The 21,001-nt window shown below is 41.7% G+C and overlaps 1 protein-coding gene across 1 annotated transcript in view; it reads right to left on the bottom strand.

Annotated features, from left to right (window-relative positions):
* Positions 1-21,001, bottom strand: part of LOC126267695 (uncharacterized) — a 168,007-nt gene that overhangs the window by 81,215 nt on the left and 65,791 nt on the right. The window contains exon 3 of the mRNA XM_049972996.1: positions 124-228. Within this exon, the coding sequence (XP_049828953.1) occupies positions 124-228 (105 nt within the window). The remainder of the gene's footprint in view (positions 1-123; positions 229-21,001) is intronic.

The following is a 21,001-nucleotide window of genomic DNA, read 5'->3' as shown; positions in this document are numbered from 1 at the left end:
AATCTGCTTTCAGAAAAAAAAACGTGTGCCATTACTTACTGAATGCATCTCGTAAAATACTGATGACAAAATGAAGAATTATGGTTCACTGTACTACCATAGAATGACGGTAATGTCGCATACCTCTGTAATGAGTTCATTGCCGAACCAGCAGTAGACGCCCAGCTCGGTGACCATAACGCTCATGTAGGCAACGTATTTGAGAATGTCGCCGAGGCTTCCTCTATTCTGAAATGAGAAACAGTGCTGTTGTGTTACCATGCCGAATGGATTTATGATCTTATGCTCCTCTCTGCGCTGTACATAAAATCATGAAAAGTAATGTACCCTGTAGAAAGCATGCAAGTGGAGTCCTCTGGATTAAGCTTACAATCTTGAGTGATCCCTGTAGTAATCACGTCTGTAAATTCAGCTCCACGGCCGTCTTAAGTTCGCTGCACACCGCGATGCATTTGTGTAGCTCCTGGTTATGGGATTAAACAAGCAGTAAATGCTGAGCTTCCTGATCCTGTATCGAAGCAAAAGAACTTTCTGTAGTCTGCCAACGTTATTTTCAGCAAATGGAAGCGGCACGAGTTTCGAGGAGAGGAGAAGATTTTGGACTGCGGTGAAGTTAACGTCCCAGTGTACCTAATAATCGTTAGAACTCTATAGGGGCTTCTGAAGCACCAAGTCATCTTTATCGGAACGCAGGAGTTCAGATGGTTCAAATGGCTCAAAGCACTATGGGACTTAACATCTGAGGTCATCAGTACCCTGGACTTAGAACCACTTAAACCTAACTAACCTAAGGACATTACACACATCCATGCCCGAGGCAGGATTCGAACCTGCGACCGCAGCAACAGCGCGGTTCCGGACTGAAGCGCCTAGGACCGCTCGGCCACATGGGCCGGCAACACAGGAGTGCTGCTGCCTTTGGTGGAGGGCGCCAAATCACTTTCACTTGGTGTGTGTTGAGGATCCGTCCTATTTCTGACGGTAGGCTTCCCACGTATGGCAGGGATGCCATGGATTTAAAGCTTTCCGTGTCTTGTTCTGCATTCATTATGCCAACAGCTGGCGCCTTACGTGTCTGTTTTGGAGAATACTCAAGAAACTATTACTTTAATTATTTTTATTATTTAAACACTGACCTACAGAATTTCCCTGACAGAAACAACTCGAAGTTAACCTGTTCATTTATTACCCACAATATACAAGCCAAACCAAATCTGACTACTATTCAGTGACAACATGACTTCCAATAATTTTACACAAAAGAATGGCTGTGAATTGCAAGACATCCTAACAATAATAAAAGTCCAAAAAAATATGAAATTAAACTAATAAAAAACTACCTCCAGCCCTGTTAATTGCCTAAACTCATTTCAATCACGAACCCCATTTTTTTATAAGTCACTTACCTCACTGAAAATCTTCATAACAGAAACTACAGCAATTACAGCAAGCAGCAACTACAGCAAACTAAATAAAAATATTCTAACTACCATAGAATATAATTACTAGGAGGCATATGGTAAACAGAAGAAAGATTTTGTTGAAGAGGAAACAATGTATTTAGAAAAATTTACCTTATTCATGTGACATCCAGTTCCAAAAATTATATAGTTATCAATAATTCCACAACGCAAACATGAGCAGCAACCTCCATCCTCATTTTACATTTTCTTGCGTCTCACTTTACAATGAATCTCCCGCCAAAACAGTCTCCACTAAGAAAAACATACCCATACACTTCTCAATCCACTCGCTAACTGCTAGTCCATCCAACCACAGAATCTCTCACCAGGGCGCAGAGAGCTGTCAGCGATATTAACACAGTGTATAGCGCTGCCAACATAAAAACAGGCTACTTACATCCGTTGGCTTCCAAACATCTTCTCAGGCGTAGAAGTTCGTCCTCCAGACTGCTCTCGTCAGCAACGACATTTGCTCTGTGCAGCAGAGTTCTGAGAACACTCATCGTCTGTGAAGGATGGTGCCAGCTATTTGCACGTAAATATAAATCCTTATGGGGCGGTTTCAGATATACTGCATGACCCAAAATGTCATCAAAAATGGTTCAAATGACTCTGAGCACTATGGGACTCAACTTCTGAGGTCATTAGTTCCCTAGAACTCCGAACTAGTTAAACCTAACTAACCTAAAGACATCACACACATCCATGCCCTAGGCAGTATTCGAACCTGTCCGGACAGGTCTCGTGGTTGCAGACTGCAGCGCCTAGAACCGAACGGCCACTTCGGCCGGCAAAATGTCATCATCTTTGAGTCGCACCAAAGCATCCAAAAATGAAGGCATCCATTTTTTCAATTTCCATTGTGAACTGAAGTTGTCTATGGATGTAATTCAGAAGTCTTTTATCTTTACCATGGGGTCACAATACAAACGCGACGTCAGGATACATTCAAAATACTGCGGGGTTCAAGTTTACAGATTCCAGCGCCTTTTCCTCGTAGAAGTTGGGTTAAGCTATAGGGAGAGACGGGTCATATAAATATGTACAACAGCCAAGAGGGAATAATAAAAGTGGACGATCAAGAACGAAACGTTCGTATTAAAAAGGGTGTAAGACAAGGCTGTAGCCTTTCAACCCTACTGTTCAATCTGTACATAGAGGAAGCAATGATGGAAATAAAAGAAAGGTTCAACAGCGGTATTAAAATTCAAGTTGAAAGGATATCAAGGATACGATTCGTTGATGACATTGCTATCCTGAGTGAAAGTGAAGAAGAATTACATGATCTGTTGAACGGAATGAACAGTCTAATGAGGAGAGAGTATGAATTGAGAGTAAATCGAAGAAAGACGAAGGTAATGAGGAGTGGTAGTAATGAGAAAAGCGAGAAACTTGAAATCAGCATTAATGGTAACGAAGTAGATGAAGCTAAGGAATTCTGCAACCTAGTCAGTAAAATATCCAGTGACGTACGGAGCAAGGAGGACTAACAATGGCGAAAAGGGTATTCCTGGCCAAGAGAAGTCCACTAATATCAAATATCGGCCTTAATTTGACGAAGAAATTTCTGAGAATGTGTGTGTGTGGAGTACGGTGTTGTATGGTAGAGAAACATGGACCGTGGGAAAACAGGAACAGAAAAGAATCGAAGCACCTGAGATGTGGTGTTACAGACGAATGTTGAAAATTTGGTGGACTTAAAAAGGTAAGGAATGAGGAGGTTCTACGCAAAATCGGAGAGGAAAAGAATATGTGGAAAACACTGGTAAGGAGAAGGGACAGGATGATAGGACATCTGTTAAGACATGAGGGAATGACTGCCATGGTACTAGAGAGATCTGTAGAGGGCAAAAACTGTAGAGGAAGACAGAGATTGGAATACATCCAGCAAATAATTGAGGACGTAGGTTGGAAGTGCTACTCTGAGATGAAGAAGTTAGCATTCGAGATGAATTCGTGGCGGGCCGCATCAAACCAGTCAGAAGACTGATGACAAAAAAAAATGAAAAACAGGTGGACGATCGTGTTGAAAGATGCAACTGCCGTCCGCGAGTTGCCATGTAGACCTGTTCTGTGATACCAGGAACCAACATGGGGTGCAAGCCCCCTCCATGAGAACTCGACCACACTGGAGCACTACCACCTCCGAGTTTTACTTTTGGTACTAGATACGCTGGCAGATGACGTTCACCGGGCATTCGCGATACCCACACCCTGACATCGGATTGCCACATTCTGTACCGTGATTAGTCACAGCACACAACTATTTTCCACTGTACAATCGTCTAATGTTTACACTCTTTACATCAAGCGAGGCATCGTTTGACGTTTACCGGCGTGATGTGTGGCTTATGAGCATCCGCTCGACCATGAAATCAAAGTTTTCTTGTCTTTCGCCTAACTGTCATAGTAGTTGCAATGGATCCTGAAGCAGTTTGTAATTCCTGTGTAATGATCTGGATAGATGCCTGTCTACTACACATTACGACCCTCTTCATCTGTCCGCGGTCTCTGTCAGTCAACAGACGAGGTCGGCCTGTACACTTTTGTGCTGTACGTGTCTCTTCTCGTTTCTACTTCACTATAACATCGAAAACAGTTGACCTAATGATGTTTCGGAGTGTCGAAATCTCGCTTACAGACGTATGACACAATTGACAACCAATCATCTGACCACGTTCGAAGTCCATGAGTTCCGCGGAGCGCCCTATTCTTCTCTCTAACGATGTCTAATGACTACTGAGGTCACTGATATGGATTACCTGGCAGTAGGTGGCAGCACAATTCACCTAATACGAAAAACGTATGTTTATGGGTTGTCAGGATACTTTTGATCACATAGTGTAGCTTACACTAAAGCGTCAGGGTTTTGTTATCAAAGCACTCTACCTAAAAACTTCTTCATCTTCCCTTGTCTCGCACTGGCGCAGGGTCAGGATGGATAATTATGTGAGATGAGATGACTGGATGCTCATGCTCATGGATCTGCACTATCCGCCAGCAGCCAGTGAGAATTTTTTATGCCCCTTGCCGTGAATAACACTAGAGGGTTATACCTGCTCCTCCCAGATTTCACCATGACCATACTAAATTGGCGCTACGATTTGTGTCATTACTGTCCACGATCGCATCATGGAATGTGTGTCTCACCCTCATCTAGTGCATATAGGTTGACCATTTCCTCACAAGCTTCCCCATCAAGCCTCCTCCGGGACCTGACCTCTCAATTAACGCATACTGTTGAGTTAACCGTATTTGGATCTTAAGAGTCACCAAATGCATGGAAAAGTAATAGTTGGAATCAGAACAATCTGAAATCAATACGGATATTATGAGATACCAGTTATCGAAATCTGTGATTTATTTAATTTAACAACAATTCATATTTAGGGGTGACATGACCTCATTATCAGGTTCTCTAAACAAAGAAAATGCAGATCATTTTTTCACATACTGACATCACGTCTCTTAGAAATATGTTGTGTTTTTAAATTAGATGACTCACACGATTAGACAACTAATGCCTGACACTCTCCGTACTGATATTGTCTTACACTTGTACTATGGTTTCACAGCACATACACTAAAATCTTATTTAATAGGTCTTAATTACTGACTCTTCGACTTACATTAGGATACAGACTGAAACATGCAGACAGACATTTGTAGCGTCAGTAGTGCTTTTGACTGTGTTGACAGCAGCATCCGCACTGAAATTCTGAGAGAAGCATGGATAAAATAGAGAGACTGATACGTTGTCTACAGCTTGTACTGAAACCATGCTGCAGTGATAAGAAACGAATGACATGAAAGGAAAGCAGTAGTTCAGTGGTACATCGAGCAGCATCAGTGAATACCGCTGTAACTAGGAATACAAAGAAAGGTGGGAAGACGTTCTGTTTAGCATGGGCGACAAGAAACAGAAATGGTTTAAAGGCTCTGAGCACTATGGGACTTAACATCAACAACCGTAGCGGTCGCAGGTTCGAAGTGCCTAGAACCGCACGGTCATACCGGCCGGCCAAGAAACAGATTCCACATTACCTGAGTGGTCAGCATGAGAAATTCATCTCCAACACTAACATTATTGAGTATCACTGTGCAAAGTGCAAGAGCAGTGTAGAATACGCTTTAGAAATGTATGTGCCCAGTAAAGCCGTGAGGTATGACGAAGACCCAGCGTGGTTGTACAGCAGTGTTAGAAAGCTGATAGGGAAACAGAGTTCACTGCTAATTTAAAGGAACCCAAAGCCCCCAAAGACAAACAACAATTAAAGGAGTTCAAAATTAGCTTAAGGAGAGCCATACGTGAAGCGTTCAACGAATTCGAAAGAAAATTCTGACTTGACAGAAAATCCTAAAAGATTTGGTTCTATGTTAAATCAGTATACGGATCTAAGCTCTCTGTCCAGACTTTCTGTGACCATAATGGCACCGATACGGAGGACAACATGAAAACACCATAAGTAGTAAGCCTCTTTTTGCAAAACTGTTTTGCAGAGGATGACAGCAATGTAGTACTTCCCTAAAATCGTTCCACGAAACACAAAATGGCTGATATTGAAATGAGTGACCACAGAATAGAAAAGCAACTGGAATTGCTCAACAGAGAGAAGGCTATTGGACCTGACAGGGTACCAGTAGGATTCTACGTGGCGTATCCGAAAGAACTTTCCCCTCTTCTAGCGGCAATGCACCGTAGGTCTGTGGAAGAGCTAAGAGTTCCTGATGATTCGAAAAAGCACAAATCATTCCAGTTTTCAATAAGAGTTATCGAACAGACGCACAGAGCTACAGGCCTATAACTTGGACGTCGTTCTGTTCTAGAATTATGGAAAATGTCTTATGCTCGCGTTATATGAAATTTCTGGAGACTGTAAGTTCCTATGTGGAAATGTATATGGGTTTCGAAACCAACGATAGCTTGAAACCCAGCTCGTTCTGATGGTCCATGTGACCCAGAAAGCAGCAAATACAGACGCACGGGTTGATGCCGTGTTCCTTGACTCCCAGAATGCGTTCCACATAGTTCCGCACTACCACCTAATGAACAACATGCGAGCATGCTCAATATATGATCAGTTGTGTGGAGCGAAGAGTTCGTAGCAAACAGAACACAGCATGTCATTATTAACGGAGGGAAATCGTCAGACGTGAAATTACTCTCCAGAGTACCTTAATGAAGTATGATAGGACCATTACTTTCCGCAACTCGTATGACCTAATGTATAAAGCTGGAAATTGCAAATGGATTTTCGCGGATGATGCTGTTGTATAAAGAGAAGTAGAACACTAGAAACTTTTAGCGAGTGGAAGAGGACTTGCAGAATTCAAAGCTTGGTGCAGGGATTGGCAGTTGATGTTCAACATAGGCGAATGTAAGATACACGATACACGATTGCAGAACAATCACTGGAAGTAGTCATATTCATTGGGGAGGGTTGTAATGGATTTAGGTCCAAAAAATCAATTTTTCAAAAACATTATTTTGTTAATCGACAGAGTTCAATCCAAGTTATGTGTGAATTTTATCGTGACAGAAACTTTAGAAATGCTTTTAAAATATTAAAGTGTTTTAAGTCTACACTGATAACCACTCCCAGCTTTCCCGATGTTTAGGAAATTTCTTGCTTCAACACGTGCTGTAACATAAAAAAACCTGTACTACAATAGAAAAGCTGGAATGTGTTGACCACATCCAAACGAGGCTCGATGGTAGACTTCGTCACTTGCTGAAGGAGGAAAAAAGATGAAGTGCTTGAGAATGGAAAACCATTAGGAGGAAAGCGCAGACTTACACCGAAAGAAATTTATTCTCTTCAGTTATTTTATGGGAGAGCTATCAGGAAAAACACAAGCAATTTAAAGGCAATGAGGCGAGCTGTGTGTACAGTTTTTTTTCCACAAATTGTCCTCTGAATACGTAATCTGTGTTCGAAAGACGATTGGTATAAGTAAAACAGAAGAAATAAGATGTATTCACGCAAACACTCTTAACCAGAAGCTCTCTTGAATACAATTCAACCCTCATTCAGGCTTCTTGCAAACCCTGATTTACTGAGTAAGTGTCTTCATGGGAGATACAGAGTGCAAATGGAAGCGTCAGTAATTTAATTTCGATTACATGTTCAAAGACGACATTCTGTGGACCTGAAGTACTCGAAGTAGGTGTCTATGATTCATCTTTATGTTTTAGTGACAAAAATTATTGGAGAATTGAGGTGCTGAAGAGGGATGTATTTACAACAAAAGTATTTTACACCATCGATGAGGTGAGCGTGGAGAAAGCTTACAGATCAGTGTCTCACCTACAAATACAGGGCAGGCATATTCGAGGAGGGGGGGGGGGGGGGGGAGAGAAGAGAAACCTGGAGTATGAGGAGTATTAGTGTGGAGGATTTGAAAGTAAGCTTATGAAACGTAGATGTTCGAGAAGAAAATCTTTGAACCCCATTTTCTCCGTTTTAAATTTCTGGGCCCAATTTTTTTGGTTTTAATTTTTTTCGTCATTAGAAGCTTTTTCTCAAAAAGCACATGTGGTAATGTTATGAAATTGTCAGGAGTTGTTCAAATCATGTTGCTGTCAGATTTGATCTAAAAAAAAATGCGAGATCTTGCTATTAAATTCTGATATTTATAGGATTGTGCGTAGAAAAAACTTAATTTTGAATGTGCAAAATTCTAAGCTCTGTTAATGCGATTTGTAGCATAAATTAATAATTGTAGTTCGGTGGTCTTACAACGTTCTTGGGACACTACAGTAACATCACGTTATGATCTACTGTTGAAGTCCCAAGAGCATAAGTTCCTGGAAGAGTCAACCACTATATCTCAGGAAATGACCATGAAGGCTAAATTAAAGAGATTCAAGACCATACACAGGCTTACCAGCAATATTTCTTCCTACGAACTATCCGCGACTGGAACAGGAAAAGGGGAAAGTGAGACTGGTACGCGAAATACTCTCCACCATACACCGTAAGGTGGCTTGCGGAGAGTAGATCTAGATATAAAGGAAACCGCGGAGGAATTTGGAAAGGCAGTTAAGGTTTAGAAAAGAGAAATACGTATAAAATTTGAGGTTGTAAGTCTGTAAGAGAAGGGCGTAAAAGACTAACTGAAAGGAAAGAAGATCTTAAAAGATAAACATGAACAGAATTAAAACATAGGTAAAGGGATGTGGTGATGGAATTAGAGTAGATTTGAGGCACTAAAAATAGTAGGTAGGTTTTGCTGCTTGAACACCAAAATAATTGAAGATGGCCAAAGTAGAGAGAGCGAAAGTGTTTCTGAAAAAGAGAAATGTGGTAATATCGAATAAAAATGTGTGTATTAGGAAGTCCTTTCTAAATATTTTTGTCTGTAGTTTAACTTAATGTGCACGATAACTGGTTCACACTAGAAGAGAAAGGAAGCTGTTGAAATGCTACAGAAGATTGCTGAAGATTAGGTGGAAAGATCGGGTAATCAGTGAGGAGACACAAAACCGAAATGGGAAAAAGGGGGATAGGTTGATAGAGATACAACGTGAGGCATGAATGAATCGTCGATTCGCCAATGGATGGAAGTGTGGGCACTAAAAATTGTAGAGCTGGAGTGTAGTAAATGTGTTCAAATGGATGTAGGCTGCACTAGCTACACAAAAAAGAAGAATATCGCGCAAGACAGACAAGTGTGGAGTACTTCAGCAAACCAATCTTCGGCTAGAAGACGACGGCAACAACAATACGTGAACAGTGTTATGAAAGAACTAAAGAATAGTGATAATTATATTGTTCCAGTGATGATCGTGTAGTTGACAGTCAATATGAACCATAAGCACATAGTAAGCTAGAAGCCTACTAAAGTGTTGTAAGAGTTATTTTTTACCGTCACCACTTGGTACAGCTGGAAGCAGAGGGACACGCCAATGGAGAAACTCTGTGCCAGCAGCATACCGCTCACCACGTCAGCCAGCAGCCGCGCGTTCCTGAAATACCACAAGTTGCTGGAAGGTGAACATCAAAACTGAACCAGCTGAAGCGACTAAAAGGTAAAGGCGTAGTTAGATATACACTACTTGCCATTAAAATTGCTACACCAAGAAGAAATGCAGATGATGATGGGGTATTCATTGGACAAATGCATTATACTAGAACTGACATGTGATTACATTTTCACGCAGTTTGGGTGCATAGATCCTGAGAAATCAGTATCCAGAACAACCTACTCTGGCCGTAATAACGGCCTTGATACGCCTAGGCATTGAGTCAAACAGAGCTTGGATGGCGTGTACAGGTACAGCTGCCCATTCAGCTTCAACACGATACCACAGTTCATCAACAGTAGTGACTGGATATTGTGACGATCCAGTTGCTCGGCCACCACTGACCAGACGTTTTGAGTTGGTGAGAGATCTGGAGAAGGTGCTGGCCAGGGCAGCACTCGAACAATTTCTGTATCCAGAAAGACCCGTACAGGGCCTCCAACATGTGGTCGTGCATTATCCTGCTGAAATGTAGGGTTTCGCAGGGATCGAATGAACGGTAGGGCCACGGGTCGTAGCACATCTGAAATGTAACGTTCACTGTCCAAACTGCCGTCAATGCGAACAAGAGGTGACCGAGACGTGTAACAAATGGCACCCCATACCATCACGCCGGATGATACGCCAGTATGGCGATGACGAATAAACGCTTCCAATAAGCGTTCACCGCGATGTCGCCAAACATGGATCCGACCATCATGATGCTGCAGACAGAACCTGGATTCATTCGAGAAAATGACGTTTTCCCATTCGTGCACCCAGGTTCCTCGTTGAGTAGACCATCGCAGGATCTCCTGTCTGTGATGCAGCGTCAAGGGTAACCGCAGCCATGGTATCCTAGCTGATAGTCCGTGCTGTTGCAAACGTGGTAGAACAGTTCGTGCAGATGGTTGTTGCCTTGCAAACGTCCCCATCTCTTGACTCAGGGATCGAATCGCGGGTGCACGATCCGTTACAGCCACGCGGATAAGATGCCTGTCATCTCGACTGCTAATGATAGAAGGCCGTTGGGATCCAACACGGCGTTCCGTATTACCCTCCTGAACCCACCGATTCCGTATTCTGCTAACAATCATTGGATCTCGACCAACGCGAGCAATAATATCGCGATACGGTAAACTCCAATCACGATAGGCTACAGTCCGACCTTTATCATAGTCGGAAACGTGATGGTACGCGTTTCTCCTCCTTACAAGAGGTATCAAAAGAACGTTCCACCAGGCAACGCTGGTCAACTGCTGTTTCTGTATGAGAAATCGTTGGAAACTTTCCTCATGTCAGGACGTTGTCAGGACCTTGTGCGAATGCTCTGAAAAGCTAATCATTTGCATATCACAGCATCTCATTGCTGTCAGTTAAATTTCGCGTCTGTAGCACGTCATATCCGTGATGTAGCAATTTGAATGGCCAGTAGTGTATTTCTAATCTGTATCAAGAACAATAGAACTATTGTATGAGACACGACAAAGATGTATTTCGATCAGCGATTTGCGATAACGACTTATTGCCACAAATAAGCGGCGCGTAGATAACATTGCTCTTTCTTACATACTAGGTTTTTTTAACGGCGGAGCATGTTACAAGTAATTGCTTTCTTACTGTCCGTTTTTGCATTTTTAGTTAATATGATAAGCAGTGTCCACCTTCACACATCTCTTTGGTCATCGTCAAAAGATCAGCCCGTTTTTCAACTTAATTTTTGTGGGTAATGGTGTAAATCCTCGGTTACGAGACACCGACTTTTAGGCAGGGTAGCTAGGAGGTGAGACTGCCACCTCGAGTGTCCCAGCACACCTGTTTCCTTTAGAGGTTGTCTCCCCTTACGTGGTTACCTTCACTACGGTTATTCAGGGTGTTTCAGAAATGACCGGTATATTTGAACCGGCAATACAAACTAAACGAGCAGCGATAGAAATACACCGTTTGTTGCAATATGCTTGGGACAACAGTACATTTTCAGGCAGACAAACTTTCGAAATTACAGTAGTTACAACTATCAACAACAGATGGCGCTGCGGTCTGGGAAACACTATAGTACGATATTTTCCACATATCCACCATGCGTAGCAATAATATGGCGTAGTCTCTGAATGAAATTACCCGAAACCTTTGACAACGTGTCTGGCGGAATGGCTTCACATGCAAATGAGATGTACTGCTTCAGCTGTTCAATTGTTTATGGATTCTGTCGGTACACCTGGTCTCTCAAGTGTCCCCACAGAAAGAAGTCACAGGGGTTCATGTCTGGCGAATAGGGAGGCCAATCCACGCCGCCTCCTGTATGTTTCGGATAGCCCAAAGCAATCACACGATCATCGAAATATTCATTCAGGAAATTAAAGACGTCGGCCGTGCGATGTGGCCGGGCACCATCTTGCATAAACCACGAGGTGTTCGCAGTGTCGTCTAAGGCAGTTTGTAGCGCCACAAATTCACAAAGAATGTCCAGATAACGTGATGCAGTAATCGTTTCGGATCTGAAAAATGGGCCAGTGATTCCTTTGGAAGAAATAGCGGCCCAGACCAGTACTTTTTGAGGATGCAGGGACGATGGGACTGCAACATGGGGCTTTTCGATTCCCCATATGCGCCAGTTCTGTTTATTGACGAAGCCGTCCAGGTAAAAATAAGCTTCGTCAGTAAACCAAATGCTACCCACATGCATATCGCCGTCATCAATCCTGCGCACTATATCGTTAGCGAATGTCTCTCGTGCAGCAATGGTAGCGGCGCTGAGGGGTTGCCGCGTTTGAATTTTGTATCGATAGAGGTGTAAACTCTGGCGCATGAGACGATATGTGGACGTTGGCGTCATTTGGACCGCAGCTGCAACACGGCGAATGGAAACCCGACGCCGCTGTTGGATCACCTGCTGCACTAGCTGCGCGTTGCCCTCTGTGGTTGCCGTACGCGGTCGCCCTACCTTTCCAGCACGTTCATCCGTCACTTTCCCAGTCCGTTGAAATTTTTCAAACAGATCCTTTTATTGTATCGCTTTTCGGTCCTTTAGTTAGATTAAACCTCCGTTGAAAACTTCGTCTTGTTGCAACAACACTGTGTTCTAGGCGGTGGAATTCCAACACCAGAAAAATCCTCTGTTCTAAGGAATAAACCATGTTGTCCACAGCACACTTGCACGTTGTGAACAGCACACGCTTCCAGCAGAAAGACGACGTACAGAATGGCGCACCCACAGACAGCGTTGTCTTTTATATCTTTCACATCACTTGCAGCGCCATCTGTTGTTGAAAATTGTAACTACTGTAATTTCGAAAGTTTGTCCGCCTGAAAATGTACTGTTGTCCCAAGCATATTGCAACAAACGGTGTATTTCTGTCGCTGCTCGTTTGGTTTTTATTGCCGTTTCAAATATACAGGTCATCAGGTCATTGTTGAAACACCCTGTATATCCGTCTAGTCAGATTTTTAGGCTGTCCTTCCCTATTTTTAATCAAGGTTGACTCCTCTAGGAGGGTCGGCTTCACTACGCCCCCCCCCCCCCCCTCCACGCAATTCTGTCCCCCTGTGTTGTGGACTGCTCTTCGTTTGACTCCAGCCCAAAGGACCTGTCTAGCTGGATTGTCTTGCCAGGATCTAGCACTCCCTCCATCACAGCTAGACAACAGCTAAAGCTAAAACTAAGATAATGGCCTTCCATGACAAGGAGAATTTAAGAGCAAAAATAATAACTGATGATAAGCCACCGGAACAAATCAATAATTTTAAATTATCTATGATGTGCGGTCTCATATAAACTGATGAGCCAAAACATTATGACCACCTGCTTAATAAATTGTCTGCGCGTCTTTGGAACGAAACACATAACTAATTGCGCGTATCAGGGACAGTTTGTCGGTAGGTTTGTGAGGATATGTGGCATTAGATGTTTGCGCAAAGGTCATGTAATTCGCGAAAATAACGGGCCGCAAGTTCAAATGGTTCAAACGGCTCTGAGCACTATGGGACTTAACATCTGAGGTCATCAGTCCCCTAGAACTTAGAACTACGTTAAACCTAACTAACTTAAGGGCAGCAGACATATCCATGCCCGAGGCAGTTTCGAACCTGCGACCTTAGCGGTTGCGCGGTTCCAGACTGAGGCGCCTAGAAGCGCTCAGCCGCAGCGGCTGGCCGATTTGGAAGTGACACAGTTAGGTCCTTTTTTTTGTCATCAGTCTACTGACTGGTTTGATGCGGCCCGCCACGAATTCCTTTCCTGGCTAACCTCTTCATCTCAGAGTAGCACTTGCAACCTACGTCCTCAATTATTTGAATTATTTGCTTGACGTATTCCAATCTCTGTCTTCCTCTTCAGTTTTTGCCCTCTACAGCTCCCTCTAGTACCATGGAAGTCATTCCCTTATGTCTTAGCATGTGTTTTCCACATATTCCTGTCCTCTCCTAATTTTCAACATTCGTCTATAGCACGACATCTCAAATGCTTCGATTCTCTTGTGTTCCGGTTTTCCCACACTCTATGTTTCACTACCATACAATGCTGTACTCCAGGCGTACATCCTCAGAAATTTCTTCCTCAAATTAAGGCTGGTATTTGATATTAGTAGACTTCTCTTGGCCAGAAATGCCTTTTTTGCCATAGCGAGTCTGCTTTTGATGTCCTCCTTGCTTTGTCCGTCGTTGGTTATTTTACTGCCTAGGTAGCAGAATTCCTTAACTTCATTGACTTCGTGACAATCAATCCTGATGTTAAGTTTCTCGCTGTTCTCATTTCTACTACTTCTCATTACCTTCGTCTTTCTCCGATTTACTCTCAAACCATACTGTGTACTCATTAGACTGTTCATTCCGTTCAGCAGATCATTTAATTCTTCTTCACTTTCACTCAGGATAGCAATCTCATCAGCGAATCGCATCATTGATATCCTTTCACCTTGTATTTTAATTCCACTCCTGAACCTTTCTTTTATTTCCATCATTGCTTCCTCGATGTACAGATTGAAGAGTAGGGGCGAAAGGCTACAGCCTTGTCTTACTCCCTTCTTAATACGAGCACTTCGTTCTTGATCGTCCACTCTTATTATTCCCTCTTGGTTGTTTTACATGTTGTATGTGACCCGTCTCTCCTTATTATTTATATAAGGTGAATCTGGTCGGCAAGACATCAACGTGAGTCCATTATAATGCTCGTCAAACAACTATAGTAGGGATCTGTCTCCGAGACACAGACAATTATCTCGCTGAAAGATGACAATGTCGCCGGGGAGGACATCAAGCATGAAGGAATGCATATGGTTCGGAGCTGTCGGCGTGTCTTCGGTTCCTGCCACAGGTCCCATGCCAGCGCAGGACAATGTCTCCCAAAGCATAATACTGCTCCCACCACCCTGCGTCCATGGTATGCTGCACGTTTCGAGCCGCCGTTCACCACTGTGACGGCGTTTGTGAAGAGGACCATCGACCTAGGGCCGTAAAAGTGTGATTTACGCGAAGAGCCAACACATTTCCATTGATCGGCGGCCGCATCTCTACGGTCCCGTGCGCGCTGCAATCGTAACTGACGATGTCATCGGGTTAATATGTTGTAACGTATATGCAACTCATATGTGAGTGAGTTCATCTGTGAAACTGGACTCTAAAAGCAACCTGAGCTATCAGTTATCGAAATCTCCGTATGTGCGTGATGTATGAGTGTCAGTTTCAGTGTCATTTAAGCCCTCAACAGAGTGTTACATGAAAAACTTACACTTACATTTGGATAAGCTATATGACTGCGTATTTGAATATGTAAAACTACAGGAACAAATGAGCCTCTAACAATGAATACCTATGCTACCTGACTGCGTTTTTGAACAAGACTGTACAAGTCTTGCAACGAAATTTACTGCATTAGAGTAAATAGGCACATTTTAATACATGAAAAATTTCAACCTGTAAAGTTTAGAAAAATAACAAGAAATACACGTAGAGTGTTATTGTTTTGTAAAAAGGGAATTTTCACTGAACAGGGAGTTTTGTATTGTTTTGCACTTTGCAGACTTGTAGAAATATGAGAGGAGACGCAATGTTGCTAACTGTGTGTGGATGTGTATTTAGTGTCTCTATCACCTAACACCTCAGCGTAGACAGTAGCAGAATCATGCAGCGGTGTGTACAGTGTCTAGTTCACTGACACCTTTACTTGGAGAATTTGCACTTTTGGTGGCACAGCGGCTTATATTATCAATGTCCTTTCACTTAGACAGCACTGTGTAATTGTGGCTCTCGGAGGCAAAGCTCAGCCTTGGTCGCTAATTGACACTCAAGAAAAGGTATTTATTGCAGACATCCTTCGTTATGACAGACCTCCTTGGTTGCTGCCATCGTTGGAAGTGAAACGTCGTTGCAGACATCACATGTGCATGTGCATTTGTTTGTGGCCTGGCAGGTCCCAGTTAATTGGAACTCTACAAACAGAATAAAGTCAAGCAAGTAACTGCACATGCTGTTTTTATGAATGAAAGTTTGTAAATTGTGTCATATGAGAAACAAATATATTAACATGAATCTAAGATTATTGTACATGAAACTCTAATGTGTGGCATTATGAGAACTGTTTCATTACTAATTAAGTTACCTGCTCATGAACTATAAATTAAATATTAAGTAATTCTGCACAGGCAGTATTTCCTTATAACATAAACATCAAACAAAATGTGCTGCATTGTACATCGTTACAAAAGAAAAAAAAAGAAAAATGGTTTATTGCATGAGAAAAGCTTTGCGTCATACACAAAATGACACAAAAATATTATTCAGCATAATAAATGCTTTGTATATATATATATATGGAAGTGAGATATGCTGCGTGAGGCAGCTATATGCAAGAACGCTAAAAAAATATTGGTCAGCACAGGCAGTACTTGGCGCATACTGATTAAAAATTTTAGTACTGACATACATCAGTGTGTTACATAAGTAACCTTAATGTCTTAATAACCATATATTAAATAATATAGTACTCTTCAATAGTTATTTGTGTGATCAGAAGTGCACTTTTGTTGGGGAATGGAAGTACTATTCTACCAACACCACAACTACCACAAAACATACGTGTGTCTACATTACACATAAATCGGAGCCATCTTTCTACAGAATATGGATCTAGTAAAGGGGACTAGGGTAGTTAGTTTTTTCTTTGTTGTATTCACTATGCAATTCTGTTCAATATATGTTCTCTCTTGTCATTTCAGCTGACAAAATTTGATTAGACCTTATACTAGCAGTAGTATAAAAGTTACATAAAATTCTTTCTTCTCATGCAGATCGTCAGCTCCTGTTATTTCGAGAAACTATTATTACTTCCTATTTTCACATTCAAGGTTTACGTTGCAGTGGGTGCATTTTGGTTTCTAAAGGAAGAAATTCATTAGTATCTAAGCTAACAAGTAATAAGTTTTCTTCTTTGTTGAATGACTGCCAAGTTCAGTTTCGTCTGACACCTGCGAAAGGATTATTAGTACAGGTATTATTTTTATGTTTTTTAATTAACCCTTTGTGGTTCGCTTGCCTTAACTTTATTATGATTTACTTCCATCTCTGGTCCTTTCCGTTCATGTTTGATTTATATTATTATCTGAAAAGATTTCATTAGTGGCATACCTATATGCATTATAAATTCTACAACGCTGTATTTGCCTACGTTTTTAGTGGAAAACTATGCGAGACAAACCAAAATGTTACCTTGTTGCACGGTTTTAGTTTTACCTTTCTTCATAACTTTCATTGTCAACATTTCCGTTTTTTTCTTTTCTACCTATGCCTTGAACTATTTCTGTGAGACTCCATTGACTCATTAGTAAAAGTTTGCTTAGTCTAGAATAACCGTAACAATGACGTTTTATTAATAATATAATAATCGAAGCGTGTTCCACAGACATTCTTACAAAATGTTCAGTGTTGGAGGCGTCCACAGTGGGCCCTCAAGGCATTTTACCCTCATTTGCTTGCTTTAATATGGAGGAATTCCTTGGAGTCCTCTTGTATTACTTAACACTAATCATTTTCTGAGAGTGGTATCATCTTGCGATTGTAATTGTGCTTTCCGCATATAGTGTGTCAGAACTCTCCATTACATTGGAAACAATATAGTCAACGCTATCCTTAGCATCGTGTAAGCACTCAGATATCGATAAAAACAGTCTGGGGGTGAAACATGGGAGCGCGATTCTAAGCATTGTTGTGAGACGAGGGCTTTCTGTGAGAGTGAAAGTAGTAGTGTTGACTGAGAGCTGAGAGACAGAAGTAGTGTCACATTCCCTGACATGGGCGATGGCAGATCTTACCAAACTCAAGGGCTGATTTCATTTATATAGCCAGGAGAGATTTAGATAGCTTAACTACGCTTGTAGATGGAATTCGAGGCAATATTCGCAAGCACAGCGTAAAATGCAATAGCAGGGTTAGGCTCGTGATTGTTAGTCCGAGTTAGCAATAATCCCATGCTTTGCTTGTCAGTTACAGAAGTCTCCTTACCCTCCAAATAATAATAATTGTTCTCTACATCTTACTGGTTCAAATGGCTCTGCGCACTATGGGACTTAACATCTGTGGTCATCAGTCCCCTAGAACTTAGAACTACTTAAACCTAACTAACCTAAGGACATCACACACATCCATGCCCGAGGCAGGATTCGAAACTGCGACCGTAGCAGGCGCGCGGTTCCGGACTGAGCGCCTAGAACCGCTAGACCACCATGGCCGGCTACATCTAATTACTAAGTATGTTGTGGTTATTAAATGTTAATGTAACTGTGAAATTGAAGTAACTTGTTAATCTGGCTTTCAGCGATTATTATTGTCCTTGTCTATTATTAGTTTCTGAAATTTTAATAGGCTTAATTTATGAAATGCCTTCTCACAAGTTATTTAGTAGTTATCAGGACCCAAGCAAACTCCTTTTTATTAAATGCGTTGTTAGTAACAAAAAGCTTTAGCCGCTGCTGCTGCATGATGCTGCGAATTGCTGTAAACCACATGGAAAAAGGCAGTCATCTAAAGAGGTGACTGCAAAACTTAGGGCCAAAACAGAGACACTGACACACCAAAAATCTCATGTAATCCAGTAAATTCCGTTGCACAAGTCAGACTCTGTATCACTTGTAAATTCTTGTTCAAAAACGCAGTCAGATAGTTTATGTGTTCATTGTTAGAGGTTCATTTGTTCCTGTAGTTTTTCATATTCAAATACGCAGTCAGACAGCTTATCGAATTGCCAGTTTTAAGTTTTACATGTACCGATTTGTTGAGGGCTTAAATGACAGTGAAACTCACACTCATACAACATGCACAGATTTTTTTATGCAGGTTAGATTCCATTTACTGATTGCTCAGGTTGCTTATCAAGTCCAGTTTCACAGATGAACAGTCACATACTTGTTGCATATATTGTACGTTATAATTTGAACACTTATGGATGGTCTGCTGTAGAACTCCATGTTCATCAATGTACGATCAACGGTGAGCTCTGAAATACTTGTGTGTGACCAGTATCCCAGATCACGTAAGAAACAGATTGATCGTCCTTACGGCGTAACAGGTAACCTTAAAAATACTTTTCCCGTTGAGCAACAGACGTCGCAGGCGACGCTACAGTGCTAACTGACCTGTCCAACTCTGTATCTTCAGTGACGTGAATGATGCTGATTTGTGTTCGACTGGAGCGCATTCGGATCTCCGGGCGGGGACTACTCAAGAGGACGTCGTTATCACGAGAAAGAAAACTGGCGTTCTACGGATCAGAGCGTGGAATGTCAGATCCCTTAATCGGGCAGGTAGGTTAAAAAATTTAAAAAGGGAAATGGATAGGTTAAAGTTAGATATAGTGGGAATTAGTGACGTTCGGTGGCAGGAGGAACAGGACTTTTGGTCAGGTGAATACAGAGTTATAAATACAAAATCAAATAGGGGTAATGCAGGAGTGGGTTTAATAATAAATAAAAAAATAGAAATGCGGGTAAGCTACTACAAACAGCATAGTGAACGCATTATTGTGGCCAAGATAGACACAAAGCCCATGCCTACTACAGTAGTACAAGTTTATATGCCAACTAGCTCTGCAGATGATGAAGAAATTGAGGAAATGTATGATGAGATAAAAGAAATTATTCAGATAGTGAAGGGAGACGAAAATTTAATAGTCATGGGTGACTGGAATTCGTCAGTAGGAAAAGGGAGAGAAGGAAACATAGTAGGTGAATACGGATTGGGGGGAAGAAATGAAAGAGGAAGCTGTCTGGTAGAATTTTTCACAGAGCATAACTTAATCATAGCTAATACTTGGTTCAAGAATCATAAAAGAAGGTTGTATACATGGAAGAACCCTGGAGATACTAAAAGGTATCAGATAGATTATATAATGGTAAGACAGAGATTTAGGAATCAGATTTTAAATTGTAAGACATTTCCAGGGGCCGATGTGGACTCTGACCACAATTTGTTGGTTATGAACTGTAGATTAAAACTGAAGAAACTACAAAAAGGTGCTAATTTAAGGAGATAGGACCTGGATAAACTGAAAGAACTAGAGGTTGTACAGAGTTTCAGGGAGAGCATAAGGGAACAATTGACAGGAATGGGTATCAGAAGAAATACTGAATTTAATTGATGAAAGGAGAAAATATAAAAATGCAGTAAATGAATCAGGCAAAAAGGAATACAAACGTCTCAAAAATGAGATCGACAGGAAGTGCGAAATTGCTAAGCAGGGATGGCTAGAGGACAAATGTAAGGATGTAGGGGCTTATCTCACTAGGGGTAAGATAGATACTACCTACAGGTAAATTAAAGAGACCTTTGGAGAAAAGAGAGCCACTTGTATGAACATCAAGAGCTCAGATGGAAACCCAGTTCTAAGCAAAGAAGGGAAAGCAGAAAGGTGGAAGGAGTATATAGCGGGATTTATACAAGGGCGATGTATTTGAGTACAATATTATGGAAATGGAAGAGCATGTAGACGAAGACGAAATGGGAGATAAGATACTGCGTGAAGAGTTTGACAGAGCACTGAAAGACCTGAGTCGAAACAAGGGCCCCGGAGTAGACAACATTCCATTAGAACTATTGACGGCCTTGGAAGAGCCAGTCATGACAAAACTCTACCAGCTGGTGAGCAAGATGTATGAGACAGGCGAAATACCCTCAGACTTCAAGAAGAATATAATAATTCCAATCCCAAAGAAAGTAGGTGTTGACAGATGTGAAAATTACCGAACTATCAGTTTAATAAGTCACAGCTGCAAAATACTAACGCGAATTCCTTACAGACGAATGGAAAAACTGGTAGAAGCGGACCTTGGGGAAGATCAGTTTGGATTCCGCAGAAATGTTGGAACACATGAGGCAATACTAACCTTATGACTTATCTTAGAAGAAAGACTGAAAAGGCAAACCTACGTTTCTAGCATTTGTAGACTTAGAGAAAGCTTTTGACAATGTTAACTGGAATACTCTCTTTCAAATTCTGAAGGTGGCAGGGATAAAATGCAGGAAGCGTAAGGCTATTTACAATTTGTAC

Source organism: Schistocerca gregaria, chromosome 4 (genome assembly GCF_023897955.1).
Source record: "Schistocerca gregaria isolate iqSchGreg1 chromosome 4, iqSchGreg1.2, whole genome shotgun sequence".
Taxonomy (NCBI): Eukaryota; Metazoa; Arthropoda; class Insecta; order Orthoptera; family Acrididae; genus Schistocerca; species Schistocerca gregaria.
This window is presented reverse-complemented; position numbering and strand designations above follow the sequence as displayed.